The following is a 27,866-nucleotide window of genomic DNA, read 5'->3' on the forward strand; positions in this document are numbered from 1 at the left end:
CCCTGGATGTGACTTTTTTTTTTTTTTTACCTCAGAAAATAAAGGAATATAGGAAAATATGGGACTATATTCCTGGGGTTACTCCCATAATCCCTAGCAGGAGCGCAGCAGCTGGAAGGCACAGTCCTGGCGGCCCCTTCTTCTTCTCCGCAGATGTCCATTGAATAGCTGACATCCATGGAAACGGCCATGGAAATCCATTGTGATTTGTCCTCTCCGGTCCAGCTGTTGCTATGGAGCGTCAGCTATTCACCACACGACTGAAAGACAAGTCTCATCTGGTGTCCGGCAACTTAATAAAGGAGGATTATTCTCCCTGAGAAGGGGAAATGCAATAGGTGCAGTGTTTATATCCCGAAAGTCATCAACAAAGGGGATTTTTTTTTTTTGCTTCTTGTCAGTGAATTGAAATATTAAGTGAAGTCTGAAGACCCATAGAGACCTTATACTTCTCACAGCAGAGGGTTTGCTTCAGTCATACCTTGACTCACAGAGGATTTGTTTAGGCCGTATACACTGTTTACACCATTAGAGAGTCCCTAAACAAGACCCCTCACTGTTAAAGGGATAGCCACCAACATAAAGCAGCCCTCGCACAGAAGACCCGGCCATGCGATCGGCAATTTTTTTCTATGGGAAACATCTATTACTCGTCTACTGTAGCGGGACCTGCAGTGATCAGCAATTAGTGAAAGGTGTATTCTTACCTCATATATTAGCTGCTTTTGGGGAACCCCCTTAATCTTAAAAGGGGTTGTGTGTGACCAATTTTTCCACTTGCAGAGAAGGTCACGACTGCAAGCCATCACCGGCCTCAACAGTGATTCCAGAGAACCACCAGCCACATTGGTGGACGTACAACAACTAAAGGGTCTGCAGTAGACCATTGGCACTGGAAACAAGCTTATTTTGGTTTGTGTTTGAACAGGAAAACCCCTTTAAGCACTGTGGTCTCTTTAAAGGCTTGGAATGGCTGCAGCAGTGATTCCAGGAGGGGGTAAGAGGGTTCCAGGTGGCAGGGCCCCAATGATTGAGGAAAAACAAGTTTCAATTTAAAAAAAAAAAAAAAAACACAGGAGGCGAAATTTCTAAAAGAATCTAGAAAAAAAAGTCAATCTTTATTTTTGGCAATTAGTGATATTCAGCAACTCTCTATATATTAACATCATATAAAAAAGTAACACAATCTCATGTAAAGCTTTAAATTAGCAGAACTATATATACACATCAGGCCGGGGACAGCAATGTCCGAGGCTCCAACCATCCAAGGTGAGGATTCAAGCAGCGTCCTACGTTACAGTCAACGATTTAAGGCCTTCAACCAATGGAAGTTGTATCTGAACATCCCAGACTTACAGAACCTCCATTGGGTGGCCCGAGAGAGAGGCCTTGGAGTCATTTTTGGATCCCACTAATTTTGCTAGAAGTTTCCATAACGTCCTATCAGATGCCTCCTGCTTGCCGTGGCCATCATAATCTCAACTCTCGAGAAGTATTTTGAGGGTTAATACAACCCACATCATGAACGTCCTTGAGATCTTCATTGGAAGATCCCGAACAATGCGTCCATTATAGCGCATAACTGAAAAGGAGGATAAACTGTCCAAGTCGTCCAGACACAACAGATGTTGTCAAGGCGGCCGGCTAGAAGAGTCTCCATGTGAAGTGACCCCATAATTCCGGGACTACTGGTGTTACCACGGAGTGTGTCAAATAAAAAATTTCCGATGTAACCTTTAAAGGAGTGTTGTCTTGGAAATATGTCCACCCCATCATATCTCCGGGCAGCAGAACGTCTAGTGATATGTGAGAGGGCACCTCCCCGCTGGCATCATTGAAGGGTAAGGATTTTAGAGCGTGGGATGGTGGAGGAGAAGGCTGGCCAGGGACTCATGATGGATGCTGCTCATATTTTACATTCTTGGAATATCAAGTTCCTCACTCAGAGAAGATCATTGTCCGAATGTAAGGAATACAAACTTTTCCAGTAGCCTGCAAACTCCATAAGACTTGTATTGTAGAGATGGGGGAGGGTGTCTCCAAATAACTGATAAGGTCATTGTCCACGCTAGAAATGATTTCTGTTAATGCCATGAGGGTTTTGGGTTTTTTTTTAATATAAGTCAAGATCTTCAGTCCAGAATTCTGGTGGCTCAGAGCTCCATGTGCAATGAGTAGTGGCCCTATGTATAACTTCTATCACGATTGTTCCACGTAATTGGGGCGCTGAGCAGAGAACGTGGAATGTTGTCATTTCAATAATGTAGATGGGGGGGGTGAGGATCAAGTGCGAAATGGGTGGGGTGTCCTTCAGATTTCAATAGGATCAACTACTAACATCCTGTAGGGCTACAAAGCCCAAACTCGCCAGTTCTAAGATGAGATCTAAAGCAGAGTTTGAGTAAAAAAAGAAAATCTTTTTGGGACTCTTAGGAGAGACCGTAAGAGGCCTGATTACTCCGCTCACACATGATTGACAGGAAGATAACCACACACAGTGATTGTCAATTATCTGTGTACAGACATTAATATAGGGGAGCTGTCCATTACTGTGTGTGGGTGGAGTAATCAGGGCTCCCGCTGTCAATCACTGTGTGTGGGTGGAGTAATCAGGACCCTTACTGTCAATCACTGTGTGTGTGCAGGATAGTCGGACTCTTAATCTTCTTCTAGGAGACCTGTCAGTATTACTCTGCTTTTTAACAATTCTACCCAAAACCCATAAACCTATATACCACAGAGCTCAGCCTCTCGGAGCTCTTGCCCTCAGGTAGGGCAGCAGAAATCACCTGAATGGTTCCCTCAAAGTATTAATGTTCTTCAGACAGTTCCCCTTCTGTTAGACCTCAGTTATTTGTTCTGGACTTATCTTTCCCAGTTCGCACTGTATGTGTTCCAACATGGCTCCTGTAATGTGGACAATTCCTTTAAGGACACACTTCCCCCTGTACGCTTTTTCATTTTGCTCCATTGACATATTGAGGGGGTGGAGTATGATTTGGTAGAGTCACTGAGATCACAGTCTGCCACCATATTGTATCTTGGTGCTTGTCGTGATACGTCCAGTGTACGGGATATAGCATCTATTCACATTGTGTGTACAAGGAGATATCCTATCTACCCTGCTACTGGGAGATCCAGTGTGTATGACATAGCAGTGACATACTGATAAAGACGACTTCTAGGAGCAGAGAAATGATGAGAAGGGGATAAGCAGGCGATGCGGGTAATGGAAAGTGTTCTGTACAATACTTAGGTTTACTCCTTCACTTCCACACTGGAGCAGCAGAGGGCGTGAGACTTGAGCAACTCGTGGATATCGTGGAAGGATGGCCGCTCCCTGCAGTCTCTGGACCAGCACTGCAGCATTAACTCGTACAGGGACTGAGGACAGGGCGGAGGTCGCGACAGATAGATCTGGAGGAACACAATTATAGATTATTATTCAGGATTAGTAATACTAAAACTCCCAGCATGCTCCATTCACTTCCTGTTATTCTCTGACCTGTTCCAATCTACTGGATATTGTAGTCTAATACATCAACTACCCATCATGCACTTTGTCTATTCATGAATACAGCTACTGACGGGTTCCCATAGAGCTCTAGTAACTATCAGCTAAACATTGTTTCCCTCACATTCCCATAAAATCAACTTTTTTTTTAAAGTTACTTAATAGGGTTCTATGGGAACCTGTCACTAGCTGTTTTTGTGAAAAATCTGGTGACAGTTTCCCTTTAAGGATATGTCTTTCCTTCAATCTGGACATGAATTTACAGCAGGCATTGTGCTCCATAGGTGCATTACAGTTCTTCTGGCTTCAGAGCTGAAATTTCACACCACTTTTAGATTGCTCTGGTGTTGAAAATTTACTTTGACAATTCATTGTGTGTCCTCCACAAAGCAGTGAGGGGTGTGTCTGCTGACCAGCTTGCTGACAGTTTCCAGTCAGCAGAATTAGGATTTCAGCTCTGGAGTATAATGCAGACTCTGGCAGCACACATGTGAGCTTTTATAGATTAGGTCTATGTCCAGCTTTTGGGGAGTCCCTGCACTCACCTGTTTCTTACTGTCCCGGAAAACCTCCCCAGCGTTCTCAATGACGTCTTCATCATTCAGCTCCCCGTATGGCTGCTCCTTACACAACATAAAGATTTCCCATAATGTCACTCCAAAGGCCCAGACGTCACTGGCGGTGGTGAATTTACCCTACGGGTGTAAACGGAAGAGAAGGAAGAGTCAGGATTATGTTTTTTTTCTTTTTTTTTTTTTATGGTACCCAACAAAAACCTAGGAAAGCTGGATGACTGCCGATTCAGGAGCACACAGCATTTTAAAGGAATTTTCCACCTTGTTTATATTCACGATTGCTATCTATAAAGACGCAGAAGAACAGCTCTACACCCTATGTAGAGGCCAGATGGTGACACTGCAGCACAATTAACCACTGTTCTTCCATATCAGTATTAGCTGATCAGTGGGGGCCCTAAGTGTTGTACCGCCAACCTGATATTTAGTTTTTTTTTTGTTAAGAAAACAAGATAGTTTAGTAAGAAAGGGTAAAACAGAGATGTGCCTAATGCCAAACCTTATGGATGGAGCGTGACTCTGCCCCTCAGACCCTACACTTGCAGACCCAACACAGCAGATTAGTTTTAATGTTCTAGGCAACCCCAAACTCTTCACCACAACTCGAGAACCTAATATAATCACATGATCTTTAAGAAGCAATGATTCCTCAGCAGTTCCATCACTCACCATGAGTATACACTCCCAGGCCATCCACCGGATCGGCAGTACGGCCCGGCCCTGTATCCGGTAGTAATCTCCAGCGTACAGGTTGCGGCTCATACCAAAGTCAGCGATCTTTATGGTGAGGTTCTCGCCCACAAGGCAGTTCCGAGAAGCAAGGTCCCGGTGCACAAAGTTAAGCGACGAGAGATATTTCATTCCGGAACAAATCTGCAAAGCCACACGGAGGAGACTGGGAAAACTGCAAAGAAGACGTACAGTGTTATGGATACAACTTCTACAGCCACGTCCTTTGTGTGAGCACAACTCCAGAAACTACAACTCCCATCATATTCCTCATGCGTCATGACAGTTGTGAGGGAATGTGGAGGAATGAATGTTCTCTATATGGCACTGGGATGACGGCACCGTTATTGGGTAGTATCTAGGGCCAGATGAATGTTATGATGGTTACCTCTTTACTGGAATGTGGTCACCAAACTGCTTCCTGTGGAAATCTCTCTTCAAAGAGATGAGGGTACAAAATATATTTGCCCAGTAGCACATATACCGGACAAGAAACCAAAGGCTCCCCTAGGATAGTCATTCCCTCGTACATTACTGATCGTAAGAACCAGCCTAGAAGGACCTGCCTGAGCAGGTAGCATTCATGGTGGAGACCACCCAGGTCTACAAACAAATGGAGTCCCCAGGTATGTGTTCCAATTGCTGTCAATATGATATGAAACCATTAAATTTGTATGTCCATAAAATTGTTGGTAGACCCATTAATTTTGGAAATCTGTGCTTGGAGTCTCCGCAATATTTATGTGTCATTTTGGAATCGCTTTAGTGTTATCTTAGAGGTCTCCTCACCTGATACACGGAGGATTGTGTCCGTCCTCCATGCACTCGTCCTCCTCGGCCAACTCGTGGGAACTGAGGAACTGGTTGAGGTCTCCGTTCTCCATATATTCTGTAATCATACACAGGGGGTCTTCATCCAAACAGGCCCCCAGCAGGCGGATGATGTGCGGGTCACTGAGTCGGGACAAAATCTTCAGCTCCTTCAGGAAGTCGCTCCTGAGAGGAGAACATAGGTTATATATATCCCATATATAAGATGACCAATACCATCAAAGTGATAGGTAATGGGTATTCAGTCACGTCAATGGTTAATTTACCTGGCATTTTTATTCGCGTCAGCCCGTAGTAACTTGACCGCCACAAGAAGACTTCGCCCCTTGCGCATATTGAATGGGAATTGAAGAACTGGCAGCTCATGGGGATTCACAACCTCACACAGGTGAACCTGGAAGTGAACAGAAGTTACACTAAATCCAAGGATTCATTCAATAATATAATCAAAATGGGAATGGTGGGACGTCACTAAGTCACAACGTGGTGTGAGAATACACAACAAATAAAGGATTGGGGAAGAAAATGGCCGACAGGAAGTGCTATATAAACACACATAAGAAAAGAAAATGGCTGACAGGAAGTGACGAGAAAACATGATGTAAAGGGGATGTAGAGGAGAACACTGACATATAGTGATGAACACTTACCTCTCCAAACTGCCCTTCCCCCAGCTTCTCCCGAAACAGAAGATGCCCCCGGGGGAATTTACTGAGGGGCAGTTCTTTAGACGTGAGGGTGTCAGCAGTCAGGGCGGGCACAGCATAGGTATTACCGCCCGTCACACCCTGCAGAGTAACGATATCAGCCTCTGCATAATGGGGGACACTCGGGGGGCACATCATGGGGAGCTTAGGAGACTCCAGTTCTCTGTAGCCTCCATCTAGGGAGAGAGAAGGAAGAAGTATAAAGAGACAGGGACATGAATGGAGATGGACTGGAGGAAAGTGAAGAGACAGTGAAGGGAGAGTGAAATAAAGGAGATAAGATTGTCACTGTACAGTATGGTCTGACAAGTATGGGGACCGTTATCTGGAAAGAGTGTCCCTGCAGGATCCCCAAAATCTCTATGGCAGCCATTCAAATGTCCCTCATTAGGGAAACGGAAATTGGATGGATTGGATTTTAACTTGTCCCTCGTTTTCTTCAAATAAGGTGGTGCCAAAGGGTCACAGGCCCGAGTTCATGAACCCCCTACCACCTCATCTTCAAGTGTCTGCTATAGGTCTTTTCGACAAAGGGACTGGTGGGTCCCATGGTAGGTGATACATTAGGTAGAACTTTGTTGGAGACCAAAGTGGAACAAACACTAGATCTTGGGTGGATCCAGTATTGGAATAAAGATCTTCTATTATTTTTTATGATGTTCCCCTTTAAGATGAGTTCATTATACATAACGTTCCCAGATAATCGGTCCCTGTACTTCTCTTCATGCCCAAACATGAATGTATGAAACATATAGTTATACACGGACTCTCCAGTCCTTAAGATGCCAGAGACAGAGAGAGACAGTGGAATGGAGAGGATATACAGAGCCGAGCTGACCGTTTCACGCTCAGCTCCATAGTGCCAGCCCCTTACCCTGGCTGTTGATTGGCTTAGCCTGCACGCCACCGGGCTCTGTGATTGGCCGACTGTAGGTGGAAAGCAGGAGCTCATAGGCTGGGTTGTTTAACAGTAGAGCTGGAGAGACACATGCAGAGTATATAGTGTACACCGCCATCATCATGCAGACACCGTGTACACGGAATTAGATAACCGCACACGCATGCACCACATGTCCCACCCCACAACAGGTCTGTTAATACGAATAACAACATTTTAGTTACCGAGACCCATAGAGAGTTAACTAGACACCTCCTGTCTCATATGCATAATAAAGAGCGCCACGCCTGTGCGCTGGTTGTAAGTGGTATTGCAGCCCAGCTCTATTCAAAGGCTAGAGCTGCAATGCCGCATGCAGCCTGTGGACAGGTGTGGCGCTGTTGCTGTTATGTTATTGCAACCCCTTTAATGCTCTTTAACTACTAGCACAATACAGAACTCATATACCAAATTTTGGGAACAAAATAACAGTTTTTGGTATAATAGAATATAATATTACCCACCACATTATATGTTAGACAATATTAACCCATTCCCTCACCATTACAATATACATATACAGTACATCAACATGCACTTAGTGTTACCCCCTGATACACATGCACATACTATACTCTGAGGTTACTACCCCCCTTAGAAGCACTCACCTGCCCCTTCAGAGTTAGGACATAAAGTAGCCATCTTGGCAAGGGGGTTGTGATTGGGCTCTTGGTACTCCCCTTCTGAGGTCAGGATGCGCTCATAGCGGCTGCCATGTCTAGATGCCAGGGATAGATTCTGGGTGTTGTTGATGACCACAGTGTCAGAGGGGAGGGACAGGTGGGCGGTGAGATCGCTGTCCGAGGGTCGGTGCTGAGCCTAGAGGAATGGGGGGAATAAAAAGTTATATTGACTGGAGCCTGGACAATATGGAGGGATCCCTACAGGACTATAGGCTGTATCATTGATAGGTAAGTTTTGGAGGGAAAAGATTTTCCCTCCAAAGTGGATTAGGTGACCTACAGTAAGTGGCATAAGCTGAGGGACACTAGCATAGGGCCGCTCTGTCTTACCTCATCACAGCAACAAGGGGCCAGGGGCGAAACTAGGAGAGGCAGCGCACCCATAGCAGATTTCTGAATGGGAACCCCCTTTTCCCTTAAAAAAATACATATTTGTATACTCACACAGGTCAGTTACAATCACACATATTTATACACTCATATATACATAAATCACTATACTCCTATACATACACATACTGCAAATACATTCCATATACACACACCTACAAAATAAAAATATATGCATGTAGATACACACCACATATACATACATACAGCAAATACACACACACATACATACAATACCATATACACACATATTGTATGCATACACCACACACACACACAGAGTAATAATAGTTTTGTAATAATATATTTTTATGTACTAAACATCACATCATTTGAAACATCTAGAACACTGGGAGGCCATGATCTCTTTACATCCCTGGGGCCCTAAAGTCCCTAGGGGAAGTCCTGCCACAAGGGTCCTCACCAATCAGTGGTCACACTAATTACATATTATGTGTGTTGCAGCCCACCAGAGGTTATACCTACCTTCCCCAGCAATCTCTTCCATCGCTGCCTCCACAGGATAAGGATAATGACTACCAATAGCAGCAGTATTATAACCACCAGACAGCCAATCAGAATGGAGGTATTGCTGCTCTCGTCCTTGACGATTGGCTGGTTTATCCGGTTAACACTAACAGCCTCTATGGCAAAAAAATAAAATAATATTGGAAAATGTAAATAAAAACAGGAATAAAAAGATGTAAAAATGAAAGGTATGGCTCAGATTAGGGAAAAATAATCAGTTTTTGCTGAAACAGCGCTGCTCCCAACTACAGGGTATGTCTGGTATTGCAGCTATGGATGTCTAATGAATGGAATAGTGGTGTAATACCAGATCAGAATGGCGCCGCTTATTGAAAAAAACTGAATATTTGTTCTACTCTCAGCAATCCCTGACTGATGAAGCCATAAACCACAAAAACATGGATAATAAATCATCATAAAATGATGATTCCTAAAGTTCTCACCATGAACACTCTCACTGGAGCTGCCAATTGTAGTGAAGACCGTCTTCTGGCTGGTGCCCTCCGGTAACTTTGTCGTAGGAGGTTGCAGGGTCTCTTCACGTGGTTGGGGGAGGGGGCTCGGCTCCTCCGGTTCTGACGAGTCCTGAACATCTTTGTGTTACAAGAACATTCAAGTCACGTGCCAATTAATACAAGGACGTCTTAAAAACTATAAATAATTGAGTGCCCAAAAGTATACTTGAATTGAAACAGCGCCTCTCTTTTCTGTGGGCGTGTTGGGTATTACAGCTCAGCTACATTTGCTTGAATATGATAAGACACCGATGACAAGAGTAAAAAAAACAAAAATAATTTAAAGCGAGCACTCACCTGAGAGAAAGGAGATTTCACTGAACAGCAGCCATGGACTGGAGAAGTAATAATGACAGCGCAGGATTCTCGCCGACCTGCCAGACAGGGACATAGTGACAGTGCGGGCGCTCAGGTCACGGACGTCCATTGCCAGAGATAGGGTGACTGGGGTGGGGTCCCATGGAGTGTGCAAGGAGCGTTTAAAGTAACAGTCCACGCGCCGGAAGACCTGGACCCCTCTGGTGTGCATGTTATTAGCGTGTACCTGAGGGGGAAGAGGAGAAGAGTCAGGTTATCGGAGGGCAGTGATCACAGAGTGATGTAAGACGGGACCCTGAATATGGTCTGTGACCCTCTACGACCCATAAGCCTTTGTGGTCATTCAGCAGGGCTTCTTAGTTCTTAAATGAGGCTCCCTCAATATGTGGACTTTCTAGGCATGTCCTAACAATAAATGGCGGGTCCAGCGAGTTCCCCCCTCCTCTCTCTCTCGACTTCCTTGCATGGGACTGTCTGCCTTGTGTATAATAGCTAAGCCAAACCCCTTCATTGATAAAGCAATTTAGAGGCAGAAAAGGGGATGGGCCTAAAATGGTTGTCCACGTTCAGCAAATAATTGATATGGTTTGTGTAAGAAAAAGTTATACAAGTTTTCAATATACTTACTGTATCAATTCCTCATGGTTTTCTAGATCTCTGCTTGCTGTCATTCTAAAGAAAGCTTCTCTGTTTACTTCAAGTGGATAAAATCTGTCCATTGTCTTGTGATAGACAGGCAGATTTTTTGCTGAAAGTGGACAACCCCTTTAACTGTACGGAAGAAGCCCACCCCCTGCAAGGAAGTCTGGGAGAGAGGCGGGTGGACAAACCTGATGTACAAGTGACATTGTTAGAAACTTCCGAGAAGTTGTGGTTCGGAACAAAACGAGTACTTGACCAAAGGAGGAACAAAAGAACAAAGATCTTTCATCTCTGATCACAGTTGATCCTGGCGCAGAATAAGATTATTTTAATTCCTTGTTTTCGCCTATGGCTGTAGCCAGTAGTTGATTATAACATAGGTTGTTTGGCCGGTAGCCCGGGACCCAAGTCTTTTAAGGGGCCCATGGCCACCCAAACCACCCACTAAATCTTATATGGAGAAGGACCTTCACCCATGAAATCCTCGTATATCTGTTCCTGCTCTCAATACACATGCACACAAGAGCCATTTAAGGACCTTTGAAGGTCCTCCAAAGATCCTGAAATCACAGATTGAAAGCAGCAGAAGAGACCCATCCTCCATTCCCCAAGTAGCTTCTAGTACCAGATGTAGGAAGTGATTAGAGACTTGTAGGGGCCATAATATCCATACAGCCCAGGGCCCGTGGTGGTCTTAATCCTCCCCTGTGTGTAGCTATGGGAAGACAACACGAAGACAACACTCCATGGTTTACCAAGACACAGTGATCTGTACAATGTATGAAAGACCGGGTCGCTATTACAGATAGGATCTGTATCTCCCTTACAAGGTCTCCACGTTGTTGTATTACACAGACGTATATTTCGTAGCACTTGTATGACTTCAGCATTGGTTTCACATGGTCCATAATATGTCACACACCTGTCGCCACATAGAATTCCCAGGTGAGTTTGTTTATCTGCGCATGAAGGATTCCCAGCTGATAGGGAAGATATGCAGGTGATACACATCCATGCACATCAAAGGATAAATCTAGGATCCCTCATCCGTAAAGAAACAAACAAAACCAATGCGGGAAATAGCGATGAGGAGAAAGTGGCATCTCCTCACCTCCCTGCAGACTGTACATGGACCACCTGAGTCACTATAAAGACTATAAATACTATAAGTGGAGGGGGGATGAAGCTGCAACACTATACTATATATATATATATATATACACACAGTACTCACCCTCATATAGGTAAATGATCTCAGGGCATCAAACTCAAACTCCATCTCCAGGTATCCAGATGGGCAACTTGCCTCATTCCACCCCACGTAATCATACCCTGGCCAGACTCCCTGCTCCTTGTGCTGGAGGAAATCGTCAGCCCCGATAACACCATCAGTCAGCTGCCCCAGTCCTCCGTAATGTAACCTTTAGGAGAAGACAAAGCAGCATTGTGTAGGCTTTCTTCCAAAAACAGCACCAAACTATTTAGTAGGGTGGGTACGGTATTATATCTTGCAATGCTATGATCCACCTGTGGACAGGTGTGGCGCTGTTTAGAACAAAAGCTGCAATTTTTTTTTTGTTGTGGTGGACATTTTTGTGTTCTATTTTTGACTTAAAAAGGGATTATCAGTGTGGATAAGTTTCAAATGGTTCAATTCTTAAATTTTTACTTTTGTCATAGACAAGTTGTGGGACAACGTTGAGTGAGTGCAATGTCATATGATTGTGCTAGACATATAATAAGTTGTGTATGATGACTTACCCGCCAACGGTAAATCCATCGTATGTAGAGTCGTTCAAATTGACCATCCCCGTCCCAAGGTTCATGATGTCTCCAGGTGGAGAGGTGTATGACCGGAGACCATCTATGGTGGAAACAAATCGTCAACTTATGAAAAGCCATGATAAGTAGGTGAAGACCACGCTCAATGTCATGGTGAAAGTGAGCACCATCAATTGGGGGACTGTAGGATGAAATCGGTCAGGGAGTACGTCCAGCTTAAAAAGAGTCCGATCACTGAAATGGGAGGGGGGGGGGGATGTGGAGCGGTGAGCGCCGTGCCTCTGCGGATGAGTTTGGTTATGCTCATCCACGGGGCCTCATTGTTTCAGTGATTGGTGGAGGCTGCTACTCTTGAAGTAGTAGATGCTATTAGACCATATGGAGGTCATGACTCTATAGCAGTTGCAGGGTAGGAGATACTCACCTTGCCAAATACATCCGTATACCTCCACTCTGAGACACACGCTCATGACTCGGTCAGCCATGGGGTAGAAACGAACATAACGGGCAATGACTGGGGGTCCGAGGTCCTTCAGAACAAGGTCATGTGTGTTCTCATTTCCAACTATCACCTATACAAGACAGAAGATACGTAACCACCACATCTGGAGGACGTCTCTCACCACAACACATCTCCACCACCTCTCACCTCGTTTCCCCAGGGGTCTCTCCAATGAGCCCACTTATAACCATCCCTACTGTAACGCAGCTGGTAGTGCCGGACAAATTCTTTGCCCAGTCCTCCGCTGTCCCGACCCTGTGTCCCAACAAGGGTCAGGAAATACAACTTCCTCAAGTCCACCTGAAGATATTCATCATTATTGGGATAGACGGGCCCAGCGGGGCACCAGGCGCCATCGCCGTCGGTACTTTCTAGCCTGTGTCATGGAAGAGAGAGAAAAAGTTGGATAAATGGATGATTTTGGGAGGAGGATCACTTTAAGGGGAATTTCACTTTACATGACTATAACTGGAATAATGAAATAAATATTCAAGAATTGAGAAAATGACCGAATTCTCTATTTTTAGGAAGCCCAATACATAGACACAAGTAAGACGAGTTCTTCACACGTATCGAAATACACCAGGTTTAAGGTCAACTTAGAGTGGACGCCTGTACTAAGTAGCCTAAGAGCACGGACATGCGGCCCCTTGCCAAACCCCTCCGGGCAATGAAGAGTAATATTACTGACACAACTAGGGGCAAGTCATCTGACTGTAATAGGAGTAATAGTGGAGGTCATGGGGGTTAATCTGTAGGGGAAAGTCACATATTTTGGGTCGAGTACAATGATAGATGCAATGTCATGAGCAGCAGTGTTTATGTTCTAGGAGTGCTGTATATGTAACCCCAAAGACTGCACATACAGTATAGATTATATAACATACAAATCACTGGCAAGACTTACACATCTCAGCTGCTGCAGAACCTCATAATACACAACTCAGCTGCTGCAGCAACACATAATACACACCTCAGCTGCTGTACAACTTCATACAGGCCTCAGCTGCTGCAGCAACACATAATACACACCTTAGCTGCAGCAGAACCTCATATTACACACCTCAACTACTGCAGAACCTCATATTACACACCTCAACTACTGCAGAACCTCATATTACACACCTCAACTACTGCAGAACCTCATATTACACACCTCAACTACTGCAGAATACACACTGCATAATACAAACCTTAGCTGCTGCAGAACCTCATATTACACACCTCAGCTACTATACAACCTCATACAAGCCTTAGCTGCTGCAGCACCGCATATTACCCACCTCAGCTGCTACAGAACCTTATATTACACAACTCAACTACTGCAGAACCTAAAATTACACACCTCAGCTGCTGCAGAACATCATAATACACACTTCAGCCGCTGCAGACCTCACCTCACCTTTTGCTTTAATGTACAGGAGGGTGGGGGGCATTATCCTATATTTCTGTAGCACAATCACTTTATTGTTAAGTTAGAGGTGCGCAGGTCACCGCCTTCTTCTAATCCTCTCTTCATCAATGTCTGGGAGAAGTATGTGATACCTTCCCCCCCCTCCCCAACGTGTTGGACCCTCGAGCACTTGCGGTCTCCGAAACCCCTGTAGCCAAGAAACTGAGTACAATACATCAGCCAGATCACCTGGTGTTACACAACCTGAGCCTAGAGATCTACGATATAAAAACTCATATAAAAAACATAATTTTCTTGAGAATTTCCTTCTATGCGAAAACAACAGCCCCGCCGTGACGCATCGAGCCATTCTTGGGCAAGTCACGACAAGATGGCTTCCAGGTACAATCATTTTCTTTGTCAGCAGATTGAGGCAGACGTTCATCTTTTACAGATCTGTCAGTCGTTCCCACAAGCTTCAGCAGAGGTGATCACAAAACTTTCATTAGCATGACCACCATGGAGGTTCACGCTCCTTTGTATAATATCCAGCAGTCTAGGGACAGGGCACATGTGATTGGTGGCATTATGCCTCCCGGGGACCTCAAATAGTACTAATATTATAGTAACCAACATTGTAATCACATAACACCACACAGTGCACAAATAATAACACTATACCGTGCACAAATAATAACACTATACAGTGCACAAATAATAACCCTATACCATGAACAAATAATAACATCATACCGTGCACAAATAATAACACAGCACCGTGCACAAATAATAACAGCATAAAGTGCACAAATAATAAGACCATACAGTGCACAAATAACACCACTATACGATGCACAAATAATAACACTACACTGTGCACACATAATAACACTATACCATGCACAAATAATAAGACCATACAGTGCACACATAATAAGACTATACAGTGCACAAATAATAACACTACACAGTACACAAATAATAACAGTATGTTGTGCACAAATAATAACACTATACAGTGCACAAATAATAACGCTATACAGTGCACACATAATAAGACTATACAGTGCACTAATAATGACACTATAATGAAACTTTCATTAGCATGACCACCATGGAGGTCCACATTCATTTGTATAATATCCATTAGTCTAGAGACAGGGCACATGTGATTGGTGCCATTATGCCTCCTCGGGACCTCAAATAGTACTAATATTATAGTAACCAACATTGTAACCAAATAACAGCATAATATCGTGCACAAATAATAACACTATACCGTGCACAAATAATAACACCATACCATGAACAAATAATAACACTACACAGTACACAAATAATAACACAGCACCGTGCACAAATAATAACAGCATAAAGTGCACAAATAATAACACTATACCATGCACAAATAATAACAGCATACAGTGCACATATAATAACACTATACCATGCACAAATAATAACAGCATACAGTGCACATATAATAACACTATACAGTGCACAAATACTAACAGCATACAGTGCACATATAATAACACTATACAGTGCACAAATAATAACAGCATACAGTGCACAAATAATAAGACTATACAGTGCACTCATAATAACACCATACAGTTCACAAATAATCAGGGCTGTAGAGTTGGCAACTTAAACTTCTGACTTCTCAATTTTACTAACTCCAAATCCTACATAATGGTCACCAACTCCGATAAATAGCAGAGTAGCACATGGAGGACAGAAGAAGCTGCAGTGTGGTGCAAGGAGGAGACAAGGAACCAAGAAAGGAGGGTATCTATTAATTTGTTTGCTCTGGGGTCTTCCGTAACATTATTATTGTTGTCTCTGTGGTCTCTACTTTATTATCATTGCCTGCTCTGGGGTCTCCAGTAACATTATTATCTGCTCTGGTGCCTCCACTATTATTGTCTGCTCTGAATGCAGTATTTGGTTCCTGGGGTGGTTTTAATTGCTGTATTGTGGTATTTCTAATTCCTGGGGCGGCATTTTGCACTATACTGTGGTTGTTGGTGTATATAGGCTACTGGTTACTAGTTAAACAGTAAGACAATAAGGGAGATGTAACATTGTGGCACAGGCTCCGCCAGTGGAAAGGCAGACAACACTAGTTTTTTGCTGCGCCACATTTATCACCGTGATGTTAAATTCTGGGGCAGTTTAAAACAGCCGTGTTCTACTTTCTGTCTTCATAGAGTTGTTCTAAACTGGTGTAAAATATTTGGCGTATGGGCCATTTTCTACCCGACTACACTTTCTTTGTGCTGAAAAATGTGCTGAAAAACCTCACCTCAGCTTATACATGAGTCTATAAAAAAATATAAACTTACATACTCACCTTCCGGCGCCCCCGTTGCTCGGCGCTGCTCCCCGATACTTCCGTCCCTGTGGCTCCACTTCTTTCTTATCTCTGTTGTAAGAGCCGGCAGAGGCGCGTCCATGCACTCTGCCGGCCAGCGTATACTATGCGCCATGAACACCTCTCTGCCGGTGAAAGAAGAGGAGCTGCGGGGATGGGAGCATCGGGAGCCGCGCCAAGCATCGGGGCGGCGGAGGGGGGGTGTGTAAGTTAATTTTTTTTGTGCTGGGCAAACTCGGGGCTGGCTGGCTATATACTAAAGGGGCCTGGCTTCAAACTACAGGGGGCTGACTATATACTAAAGGTGGTTGGCTATATACTACAGGGAGCTGGCGAGCTATATGCTACAGGGATCTGGCAGGCTATATACTACTGGCGGCTGGCTAGCTATATACTGGGAGGCTGTGACCAATGCATTTCCCACCCTCGGCTTATACTTGAATCAATAGGTTTTCCCAGTTTTTGGTAGGAAAAATAAGGGGCCTCGGCTTATATTCAAGTATATACAGTATTAAATTCTTTGGAGTTGAAGTCGGTCCATTTTATCACGACTTCATCAAAATGTTTTCCAAAATGGACCCCACACAAATAATACCACCATACAGTGCACAAATTATACCTGGTATGTATAAAGTGACCATAAGACAACTCCATACAGTGCACAAATTATACCTGGTATGTATAAAGTGACCATAAGACAACTCCACACAGTGCACAAAAAACACCATTAAAGAGCGCACACATAGTACTACCACGTTGTGCACATATAATATCACCATACAGCACGCACATAAGACATAAACCACTATACAGTGCACAAACAGAACAAGATATATAGTGACCAAAAAACAACTCCATATGGTGCAATAATAATACAATCACAAAGTGCACAAGCAATACCAGATTTACAGTGACCAAATAAATGTGCACAATCATAGAGAGCACAAATGTCACCAAAAAAGCAAATAACCCCACCCCGCCATACAGTGACCGGCTAACAGCTACAAAGTACTATAACACCGCTGCTATACAATGTGAAAATATTAGCACAATGTAGTTGTCAGACAATCGCTTATGCCCGGGTGCAGTTCCTTTGTTGTGTTTAGAGATAACTTTGCTCTACTAATAGCATACCTCCCAACCGTCCCGTTTTTGACGTGACAGTCCCGTTTTTTGGGCTCTGTACACGCGTCACGGGCGGTTGAGAGAATGTCACGACTCCCCCCCCTCTTCCCCGCTTTGTCCCGCCTCCTCCTGGCCCCATAGATAAGAGCTGCAGAGCAGCGGAAGCATCGTAGCCAGGAGGAGGCGGGACCAGCCCCTGCTACCTCCTCACATGATGAAGTCATGTGAGACGGTAGCTCCGCCCCCGGCTGGCCCCGCCCCCTCCGCAATTCAAGTCGGAGCCCGGGAGAAGACAGAATGACTGCTGGAACCAGGAGAGGTAAGAACCTGAGGGGACAGGGGGCCACAGGAAGAGGGGGCCAGGAGGAGGATACAGGACAGGGAGAGCTGGAGGACACAGGTGAAAGCTGCTGGGGGACAGTGAAGGTAGTACTGGGGGACTGGAGGAGCCTAGTGGGGGACAGTGAAGGCTGCTGGGGGACAGGAGGAGGCTGCTGGGGGACAGGAGGAGGCTACTGGGGGACAGTGAAGGCTGCTGGGGGACAGGAGGAGGCTACTGGGGGACAGGAGGCGGCTAGTGGGGGACAGGAGGCGGCTAATGGGGGGAGAGGTGAAGGCTGCTGGGGGACAGGAGGCTGCTGGGGGACAGGAGGCTGCTGCTGGGGGACAGGAGGCTGCTACTGGGGGACAGGAGGAGGCTGCTGGGGGACAGGTGAAGGCTGCTGGGGGACACCGGAGGAGGCTGCAGGAGGAGGATGGAGGAAAGGAGACTACAGGAGGAGGATGGAGGAAAGGAGACTACAGGAGGAGGATGGAGGAAAGGAGACTACAGGAGGAGGATGGAGGAAAGGAGACTACAGGAGGAGGATGGAGGAAAGGAGACTACAGGAGGAGGATGGAGGAAAGGAGACCACAGGAGGAGGATGGAGGAAAGGAGACTACAGGAGGAGGATGGAGGAAAGGAGACTACAGGAGGAGGATGGAGGAAAGGAGACTACAGGAGGAGGATGGAGGTAAGGAGACTACAGGAGGAGGATGGAGGAAAGGAGACTACAGGAGGAGGATGGAGGAAAGGAGACTACAGGAGGAGGATGGAGGAAAGGAGACTACAGGAGGAGGATGGAGGAAAGGAGACTACAGGAGGAGGATGGAGGAAAGGAGACCACAGGAGGAGGATGGAGGAAAGGAGACTACAGGAGGAGGATGGAGGAAAGGAGACCACAGGAGGAGGATGGAGGAAAGGAGACTACAGGAGGAGGATGGAGGAAAGGAGACTACAGGAGGAGGATGGAGGAAAGGAGACCACAGGAGGAGGATGGAGGAAAGGAGACTACAGGAGGAGGATGGAGGAAAGGAGACTACAGGAGGAGGAGGGAGGAAAGGAGACCACAGGAGGAGGATGGAGGGCAGGAGGAGGCTAGAGGACAGTGGGCTACAGGAGGAGGATGGAGGACAGGAGGAGGCTAGAGGACAGTGGGCTACAGGAGGAGGATGGAGGACAGGAGGAGGCTAGAGGACAGTGGGCTACAGGAGGAGGATGGAGGACAGGAGGAGGCTAGAGGACAGTGGGCTACAGGAGGAGGATGGAGGACAGGAGGAGGCAAGAGGACAGTGGGCTACAGGAGGAGGAGGATAGAGGACAGGAGGATGGAGAACAGGATGAGGAGGATGGAGGATACAGGAGGAGGATGGAGGACAGGAGGAGGAGGATGGAGGATACAGGAGGAGGATGGAGGACAGGCGGATACAGGAGGAGGATGGAGGACAGGCGGATACATAAGGAGGATGGAGGATACTGGAGAAGGATGGAGGACAGGAGGAGGCAAGAGGACAGTGGGCTACAGGAGGAGGAGGATAGAGGACAGGAGGATACAGGAGGAGGATACAGGAGGAGGATGGAGAACAGGATGAGGAGGATGGAGGATACAGGAGGAGGATGGAGGACAGGAGGATGGAGGATACAGGAGGAGGATGGAGGACGGGCGGATACAGGAGGAGGATGGAGGACAGGCGGATACATAAAGAGGAGGAGGATGGAGGATACTGGAGAAGGATGGAGGACAGGAGGCCACAGGAGGAGGATGAAGGACAGGAGGCGGATGGAGGACAGGAGGCCACAGAATGAGGAGGATAGAGAACAGGGACCACACCATGTGAGGAGGGGTGGGGGTAGGAGTACAGATAATATTATGTGTAAATTTGGGAGATTAAATAAAAGTGGAAAACCGAATATAAAGGGAGGATAAATTTAAAGAGGGGTTTTATATGTTGCAGAGTTGCATTAAGTGTAATTATACGGGTCCACGGGGGGGGGGGGGGGTCAAAGTAAGGGGCATTGTTCTATGTGGGGACCATCAAGGTCAATATTATACTATGTGGGTGTGGCAATGGGCGTGGTTTAGACAAAGGGGGAGGGGCTTTTTGTCCCTCTTTCTCTCGCCCAAAAGTTGGGAGGTATGCTAATAGCTGCATTTTTTTCCCCTCATTTTCCAGGATAGCAGCAATAATTTCCGACCTTTCACCCTGTCAATCACAATGCAAACAGCAGCGGGATAATCTGTGTGAACGTCCTGCAGGGTAAAGATCCTATAGGCACATCCCACATACAGTACATAATCGTGTGAGAGGGTTTGGATATTTTTGGGTCCATTGGGTTTCTCTTCATGTGTATTGCATTTTTAGTGAGGGATTTTTTTTTTTTACGGATTCAGTGACTCCCTGGCGGATGTGAACGTAGTGGGAATACATGACCACTGTGTGAAAGTGCCTGTTGGTGCCAGCGAGATATTTCTGGATGATGCTCCATGTGGTTTCTATCCAGATGAGGCCTCCTACAAAACATTGCTGGATATTGTTAAGCGTTATCGCTGCAAAATTTACATCCTCATCAAAGAACGTTTCATGTTACATGTGGCGGCCATGTGGGGAGCGACTTAAAGGGTAGTTCAGCTGAAAACGGTATGCGGCCGCCTTATTGCCCCCTGCCTCTCTCCTGTTTGATGTGATGGCGTCCATTGCTCTGCACTGTATTAGTGAAAGTCACAGGGAATCTTTCATCTAGAGTAAACCTGTGCGTATCGGATCAGACATGTGTGGAAACAGGTGAATTTGGTTTCCTCGGGTCTGACGTTATGAGAAAGATTCTGTATCTGAGAGGCACGTCGTATGAGATGAAGGAGGTGGTCTCAATGATTTATTGTGTGCAGACTATGGGGTGTCCCACCTCTGACTTGTGGCTGACAGCTGTGGAACTACAACCCCCAGCCTGCCCTCATAGTCCTAGTCACATGTTAGGGTCTTTCTCTATATATAACGTACAAAAAAGACCTATAAACTCATTACTACATAAACAATCCATAACGCAGGAAGCCATTTTGTTTTTCCAAGCACACAAAGGACTTGATATCTTATTTATGGTTCCTAGGAGACTGAAGCCCTTCAATCTGTCCCACAGCAATCCATATACTGGCCTTAGCAACCAATTAGAATACAGCTTTTATTCGTTAAGCTGCATTCAAAATATAAAGCGTAGATTTTGATTGGCTGATGAGGCAACACAGAATTTTCATTGCGGCTTCGTCCCACATAATGGGTTTCACTGTAGTATCCAAGTTTATGGAAAATAATACAATTGTAAAGCTATACATGTCAGGGGGTTTGGGGACACTTAAAGGGATGGGACATTCATATAATTTTTTCCTTCTCCACAGGATAAGCGATAGATGTACGAATGCAGGAGGTCCAACAGTCGAAACCCAATACCCAATACCCCTCATCCTCCTGCAACCACATACACACAGACTGAACAAGTGCTCTCTCACCTGCTGTGTTTAGCTTCAGTAGAGTCTGACCATGCACTGGAGGCGGTAATGTCCTCATCAGGGATGGTCCTGTCCTGCATGCCCAAGGCATATCGACACGTGGCTGCAGAGAGAAAGAAACTGAATCATTATAACCAATAATTAGCGCAGGAGATGATTTTAGCCATCTCTTTTTTTGTGGACAAAGTCACCAGATTGTAATATAGGCGTCACATCTCTGTTCTCTGGTGCCCAGTTCCTAATTTCCAATGTTAAAGTGTCCCTATGGTGCAGTATCCTGGTTCCTAATGACCAGTATTTGAGTGCTTAGTAATGTTTGCATCCAGTTCATAAGGACCCTAGTTTCTAGTATCCAGTGATTTAGTGTTCCAGGACCTGATGGCTTATTTCCATTATTTCACTTTCTGTTGTCAAAGAATTGAAGGCGCCGTCTCCCCTCTATCAGTCTCTACTATCTATAATGTCCTAAGTTCCAAGAATGTTGTGGTTAATACCCTCTGTTTCTAGAGTCCAGTGGTTGTCGACCTCTGTTTCTACAGTCCAATGGTCGTCAACCTCTGTTTCTACAGTCCAATGGTCGTCAACCTCTGTTTCTACAGTCCAATGGTCGTCAACCTCTGTTTCTACAGTCCAATGGTTGTCAACCTCTGTTTCTACAGTCCAATGGTTGTCAACCTCTGTTTCTACAGTCCAATGGTTGTCAGCCTTTGTTTCTACAGTCCAATGGTTGTCAGCCTTTGTTTCTACAGTCCAATGGTTGTCAACCTGTCCCTATAGTTGAAGAGGACTTCAGATCCTAGAGTGTAGTGGTAAAGGACCTCAGTCCTAGAGTCTAGTGGTTGATGACTTTGTTCCCAAGAATCTAGTGGTGAAGAAACCACATCCAAAGTTTCATTTCCATAGTCCTCACTGACTTGTTTGTTACCATTTTCTCTAGAGTTAATAAACCAATTCTACACTTACATGGATCAAAATGAGCGTCTGGCTCAGCCAGGCAGAAACCGATGAGAAGACCGAGCGAGAGAAGACAAGATACCATCTTCATGTCTTCTGTCAGTGACGACTCATGAAATTCTGATCCATAATTCTTACTGCAAAGAGATAAAGTTATATAGAGGTCAACAATATTTAAGACATGTTTTAAGTTCCTCCAAATCACTGGTAAACAAGGAGCTACAAAGAACTAAAAGTAGTTTGATGTATTGGTAGATATATCTATATACTCTATCGGCGCAGAGGTAAAATACATAAACATACACAAAGCAGCTGGAATACTATGAAGAGGTTGGCACCCAAGGAGCTGGTTTAGTGCTAAGAAAAAGTAACAACCAATATAGATCCAAAAAAACAAAGGTTACAATAGGAGAAATCACATTTTGGCTCTTATAACGGTGTCAGCGTAGGAACTTGTACAATCTGGCACCGGTAGTGATGGCTTAATAACACAACGGGGGAGATTTAGGTATTTGTAGAAAGTGTAAACTCCAGCTTTAAAACGTGCCAAATTTATCAAACGGTTTCATGGTGTACAAATAAATCAGGTGCATCTTTAGATACTTCATACCACCCTGTGTGGCATAGTTGGCAATCAGTGGCACACAATATCATATGTTATACCATGCTCTTTCCCCACTAAGCCATGACTGCTCCAACAACATTTTGAACAAAAATTGCAAAAAAATTTTCCTGCCTAGAATTTAGGAGTAACCATATTAGTAAATGTGGGTAACATAAGTGGTTCCGAGAGAAGATGTACAATGGCAGTGACCCAACAAGGAATGATGCAGCTCAATGATGTGGCTCGGTGATAAAGTGCACTGAAGAGGACTAGTAGGCTGGTGCACGGTTCAAGATCCATAAAGGCTATTGTAGGGTTTGCATGCACAAAGGTTATTCCTGGAAGCTATGTCAAGAATCAGCCAATTAGGAAAAACCAACACAGATGACACCACACGGACTAGTTCAGGTAGACGGAGCCTTACAAACCTGTTCTGTCATCCTGGAGGTCGCACCCTGGAGACTGAGAAGGCTGAGAAGACACCGGTCAGCATTTATATTATCCCAGTACAAACCCACTAATCTAATGCAGATCCATCTGGATCATGCATATGGATAAAAACCAGAAGTGAATTCTGCTGGTTATTATTGGAAACAGCCAACAAGCTCACACCTGTTTTAGCGCAATACATGGCATTACTGTATGGTACAGCAATAAAGAATATCCCATAAAAAATACAGAGTCAACAGAATGAAGGAAGAGTTCAGCTCTGAAGCCTGGAGGAATGTGAGTGCAGCTCTGGAGTGTGATTATACAGGTTGTACAAGATGGAGACATTTGTAAATATGTCACTACAACTGCTGCTTTTACTTTGCCCCTTCATGCCCGTGCTACTGCTCTAAACTCTGCAATCTGAAATACCTTAGAAGAGGGCAATTATGGGCGATAAATGCCCACCTAACAAATACAATTCTACTTCCCCTAAAACACACATTTATATTACAATATCATATCACAGCATACAACATGTTCACAAAATACAGAATTTGTTGCTGCCAAAATATATCCCCAAATTTCTGTTTACCTGATTTCACTTTATTATTAAAAAATTATTTAAAAATCTGATTACTAAAACAACAGCTGGGGTTAGTAATCAGATTTTTGTAATACATTTGTCAAAGGGAAGAATAACACAACATTACAAGCAAGTCCGATCAATACTGGAATGGAAGAAGTTTTTTACACCGTTGCCTTGTACTACAGCTGTTGGGACACTACTTCTCTCAGCATGCCCTGGCAGCCTGTGGCCGTGCAGCTGTTGGATAACATCCACTCCCAGTGTGATGTCAGGAAATGCTCAGTGATGTGGTTTTTGATGTGGTCGTAACGCTTCATAGGCACGAACGCATCCCGCATAGCATACGTTTTTATTACATTATGGTGTAAGCACATATAAGCACATATATATGGCGCCACTCTTCCAAAAATTTACATCCAGTATCCTAGAGAATACTTTATAGTTGTGCCCTAAGCTCAAGTCTATTATAGCACATTGGGGTACATTTACTTACCAGGTCCTGCGCGATCCCCGTTTCGGAATGTCCATCGGAATGTACATCTGCCGCGATTCAAGAAGATTGTGCGCCCGATTTCCTGTTGTGTCGCTTCCCCGATCAGGTCCGCCGGGGTTCACCTTCTTCTTCTAGGTTCATGTAAGTGCTTGACTTGCGACACACATTTAAATGTTAAATCCCGCGCTTAGTCAGAATCCGTCGGATCGTCTGATGGCCCGCCCCTGGATTTCTGTCGCATGAAAGCCGGCGCTGATGCACCAAAATCCGATAGCGTGCGCCAAAAAACCCTTCTAAATGCGGCGCGAATCGGTAATTGTTGGATATTCAGATGATAGTACGCCCCTTAGTAAATGAGCCCCATTATATAAGACAATTTCTTAGATATGAGAACGCATCCAGCACTATTCACACAGGACGATACACTGCAACTTTTTTTTTTTTTCTTAAGACAGCACCAAAATAAACCACAATTTTTTTGTGGAATCCTCCGAATGCGTTTGCTTTTTACATTGCAAGGGTGAATTCCACAGTATGCAAGCGTGCAGCATAATTTGACAATGTGAGGACAAAATTATTTAAATTCCCATTTACTTTGCCTGCAATTCCATATAGTAAAATCTGTAGCGTACCGCTCAAGTGTGGTCATACCCTACAAAGATTGTAACCTTACAAATTGGGGAAATTGCATTTTTACTATGAATGTGCGTGGCCACTTTAAGGCGGTGATTGCAACTATGGCTGATACTGTCTTTTCTATATGTCGTTCTATATATCGTTCTATATATGGGGGAGCAGCGACTGACCCCCATACATCCTAATCCATGACCATATACTGTAGTTTCTGTAATATATGGAACAAGTGCGGACATGTAAGTGAAAGCTGCAGAGCCACGACGCTTCCCCCTGCAGATACCTCTACGTCTTGAAGGCTCCTTCCTCCTCTCCTACACCTGAGCCGTCCGCCCTCCACAGGGTTGTCACTTTCACTCTTCCTCCCCACTTTTTCCATTACTTTGGGGCTATTTCTCCTTCCACCTGAGCCCCTATACTCCCACTGCGCAGCGCCCCTCACACCTCTCCAGGCCACTTACCTGTGCGCCCACCGCTTGTGTCCTGGTGCAGGTAGTCTCAGAAGTATGACATGTTCTCCATAGCTTTCTCCCTTGGGACAGACAGGAACTAAACTATCTGTGCCTCTTCCCTCCTCCTCCCCAGATCCCTCCTCTCCACCAAGCGCAGCATTCACTTGTCTCTGCTCCCCTCCCCTCCATTCTCCTTAACTCATTCTCTCACAGCTCTAATCTCCATTCTCACACTCCTACCACCGCTCCTCACAGCCTGGACAACACTTCCTCACACTTTGTGCTATTTCCTCTGGACACTTCCTCTCTACAACCTTGTTTTGTCAAAAATCTAGAAGGAAAGACCCTCTAAGTCAAAAAAAACCTAAAGGACTAGATGCCCCTGTCTTGCCATGTGGCTTGTTGGCACATACCCTATAAGATCCCTTCTCCCATATTATGACATATTTTTAAAAAATCCTTTCTATTTGTTCAACAGTTCACTAAATATTGGTGATGGTGACAAACTTGTAGACCTTTTAACATGACTGAGAAGGATTCTAATCAGAATTTTAGCCATTGTCACAGTAAAACAGGTTTCGGATTTAGGATCTTGTGTTCACGGTGACTGCACCAGCAGAATAGTGAGTGCAGCTCTGGGGTATAATACAGGATGTAACTCAGGATCAGTACAGGATAAGTAATGTCATGTATGTACACAGTGACTGCACCAGCAGCAGAATAGTGAGTGCAGCTCTGGAGTATAACACAGGATGTAACTCAGGATCAGTACAGGATAAGTAATGTCATGTATGTACACAGTGACTGCACCAGCAGCAGAATAGTGAGTGCAGATCTAGAGTATAACACAGGATGTAACTCGGGATCAGTACAGGATAAGTAATGTCATGTATGTACCAAGTGACTGCACCAGCAGCAGAATAGTGAGTGCAGCTCTGGGGTATAATACAGGATGTAACCCAGGATCAGTACAGGATAAGTAATGTCATGTATGTACACAGTGACTGCACCAGCAGCAGAATAGTGAGTGCAGCTCTGGGGTATAATACAGGATGTAACCCAGGATCAGTACAGGATAAGTAATGTCATGTATGTACACAGTGACTGCACCAGCAGCAGAATAATGAGTGCAGCTCTGGAGTATAATACAGGATGTAACTCGGGATCAGTACAGGATAAGTAATGTTATGTATGTACACAGTGACTGCACCAGCAGCAGAATAGTGCGTGCAGCTCTGGGGTATAATACAGGATGTAACCCAGGATCAGTACAGGATAAGTAATGTCATGTATGTACACAGTGACTGCACCAGCAGCAGAATAATGAGTGCAGCTCTGGGGTATAATACAGGATGTAACTCGGGATCAGTACAGGATAAGTAATGTTATGTATGTACACAGTGACTGCACCAACAGCAGAATAGTGAGTGCAACTCTTAAGTCAAGGTCGGTTTTAGACAAAGTGGGTCACTGGGCAAAATTAAAAGTGGGGCACAAAAATAAAAAAAAAACATTTTATGAACAGTCAGTCAGTAAGAGGCTCCTTTATCCCTGCACAATAATAACACTTTGTAGTTACACACAGTAGTAGGTAAGTATCTGTAATATAGGACTGTAGGAGAATGTTCTAGGAGATAGACAGATGATAGGGAGATGGATGATAGAAGATAATATGAAAGATTATACAGATTTATACATAGATTTTTTTAAATGCAGAAATATAAAGTAGATTATGTATACAGTACATAGCGAGATGAAGTGATGGGGCTTTATTCCCATGGCACTAGCTTCTTACTGAAGTGACATACTGTAGTATTGGAATATAAGGTTCTCTATAATCAGGGCCTTTAGGTTAAATTTCGTAAAATCATAAAATAATACAGTTATCTATGACAAAACGTGGTGTCCTATATGCAGAAATGACAGTGGTAACAATGACAGGTATAAGAGGTGACCAGGGGCGTTACTAAAGTGGTAGCAGCCGCTATGGGGCCCGCAGTGTCAGGGGGCCCCGTCATACTACCTGACATACTAAAGAGTGGAGGATGTGCACCATTATATACATATTATGCTGCACACTGTTCTGCATAATATATATATAACATATATGTGAGAAGGGGGAGGCCTGCTATGGGGCCCTGTTTCTCCTAGTTACGCCACCCGAGGTGACTGCTATAGGGTTTCATGTAACTACTAGTATAGCAGAGGTCAGAGGACGTATACTCTACTTACAGTACGTATTTCCTCTCCTCCGAGCTGCATGAGATTATTGCCTAAAAAGAAATCAAACTACTTTATGATAACAACAAGGTAGAGAAGGGCAGGAACAAGAAAAATTTACGG

The 27,866-nt window shown here is 44.7% G+C and overlaps 1 protein-coding gene across 3 annotated transcripts in view; it reads right to left on the bottom strand.

The window, feature by feature from the left end:
• Positions 1 to 2,768: 2,768 nt before the first annotated feature.
• Positions 2,769 to 27,866, bottom strand: part of DDR1 (discoidin domain receptor tyrosine kinase 1) — a 40,601-nt gene continuing 15,503 nt past the window's right edge. The window contains exons 1-18 of one of the 3 annotated variants that reach the window (XM_072125761.1): positions 25,533 to 25,688; positions 22,333 to 22,460; positions 21,370 to 21,472; positions 12,801 to 13,029; positions 12,576 to 12,723; positions 12,131 to 12,233; positions 11,604 to 11,790; positions 9,707 to 9,953; positions 9,338 to 9,487; positions 8,853 to 9,010; positions 7,902 to 8,112; positions 7,231 to 7,332; positions 6,300 to 6,532; positions 5,916 to 6,043; positions 5,608 to 5,814; positions 4,759 to 4,993; positions 4,060 to 4,209; positions 2,769 to 3,417 (exon numbers count right to left, since the gene is read on the bottom strand). In XM_072125761.1, the coding sequence (XP_071981862.1) occupies positions 3,259 to 3,417; positions 4,060 to 4,209; positions 4,759 to 4,993; positions 5,608 to 5,814; positions 5,916 to 6,043; positions 6,300 to 6,532; positions 7,231 to 7,332; positions 7,902 to 8,112; positions 8,853 to 9,010; positions 9,338 to 9,487; positions 9,707 to 9,953; positions 11,604 to 11,790; positions 12,131 to 12,233; positions 12,576 to 12,723; positions 12,801 to 13,029; positions 21,370 to 21,472; positions 22,333 to 22,414 (2,832 nt within the window). In that variant the 5' untranslated portion in view covers positions 22,415 to 22,460; positions 25,533 to 25,688 and the 3' untranslated portion in view covers positions 2,769 to 3,258. Of the gene's footprint in view, positions 3,418 to 4,059; positions 4,210 to 4,758; positions 4,994 to 5,607; positions 5,815 to 5,915; positions 6,044 to 6,299; positions 6,533 to 7,230; positions 7,333 to 7,901; positions 8,113 to 8,852; positions 9,011 to 9,337; positions 9,488 to 9,706; positions 9,954 to 11,603; positions 11,791 to 12,130; positions 12,234 to 12,575; positions 12,724 to 12,800; positions 13,030 to 21,369; positions 21,473 to 22,332; positions 22,461 to 25,532; positions 25,689 to 27,866 lie in introns of those variants that run through there. The other 2 variants (XM_072125762.1, XM_072125763.1) reach the window with 2 other exon arrangements.

This window comes from Engystomops pustulosus, chromosome 9 (genome assembly GCF_040894005.1).
Source record: "Engystomops pustulosus chromosome 9, aEngPut4.maternal, whole genome shotgun sequence".
Taxonomy (NCBI): Eukaryota; Metazoa; Chordata; class Amphibia; order Anura; family Leptodactylidae; genus Engystomops; species Engystomops pustulosus.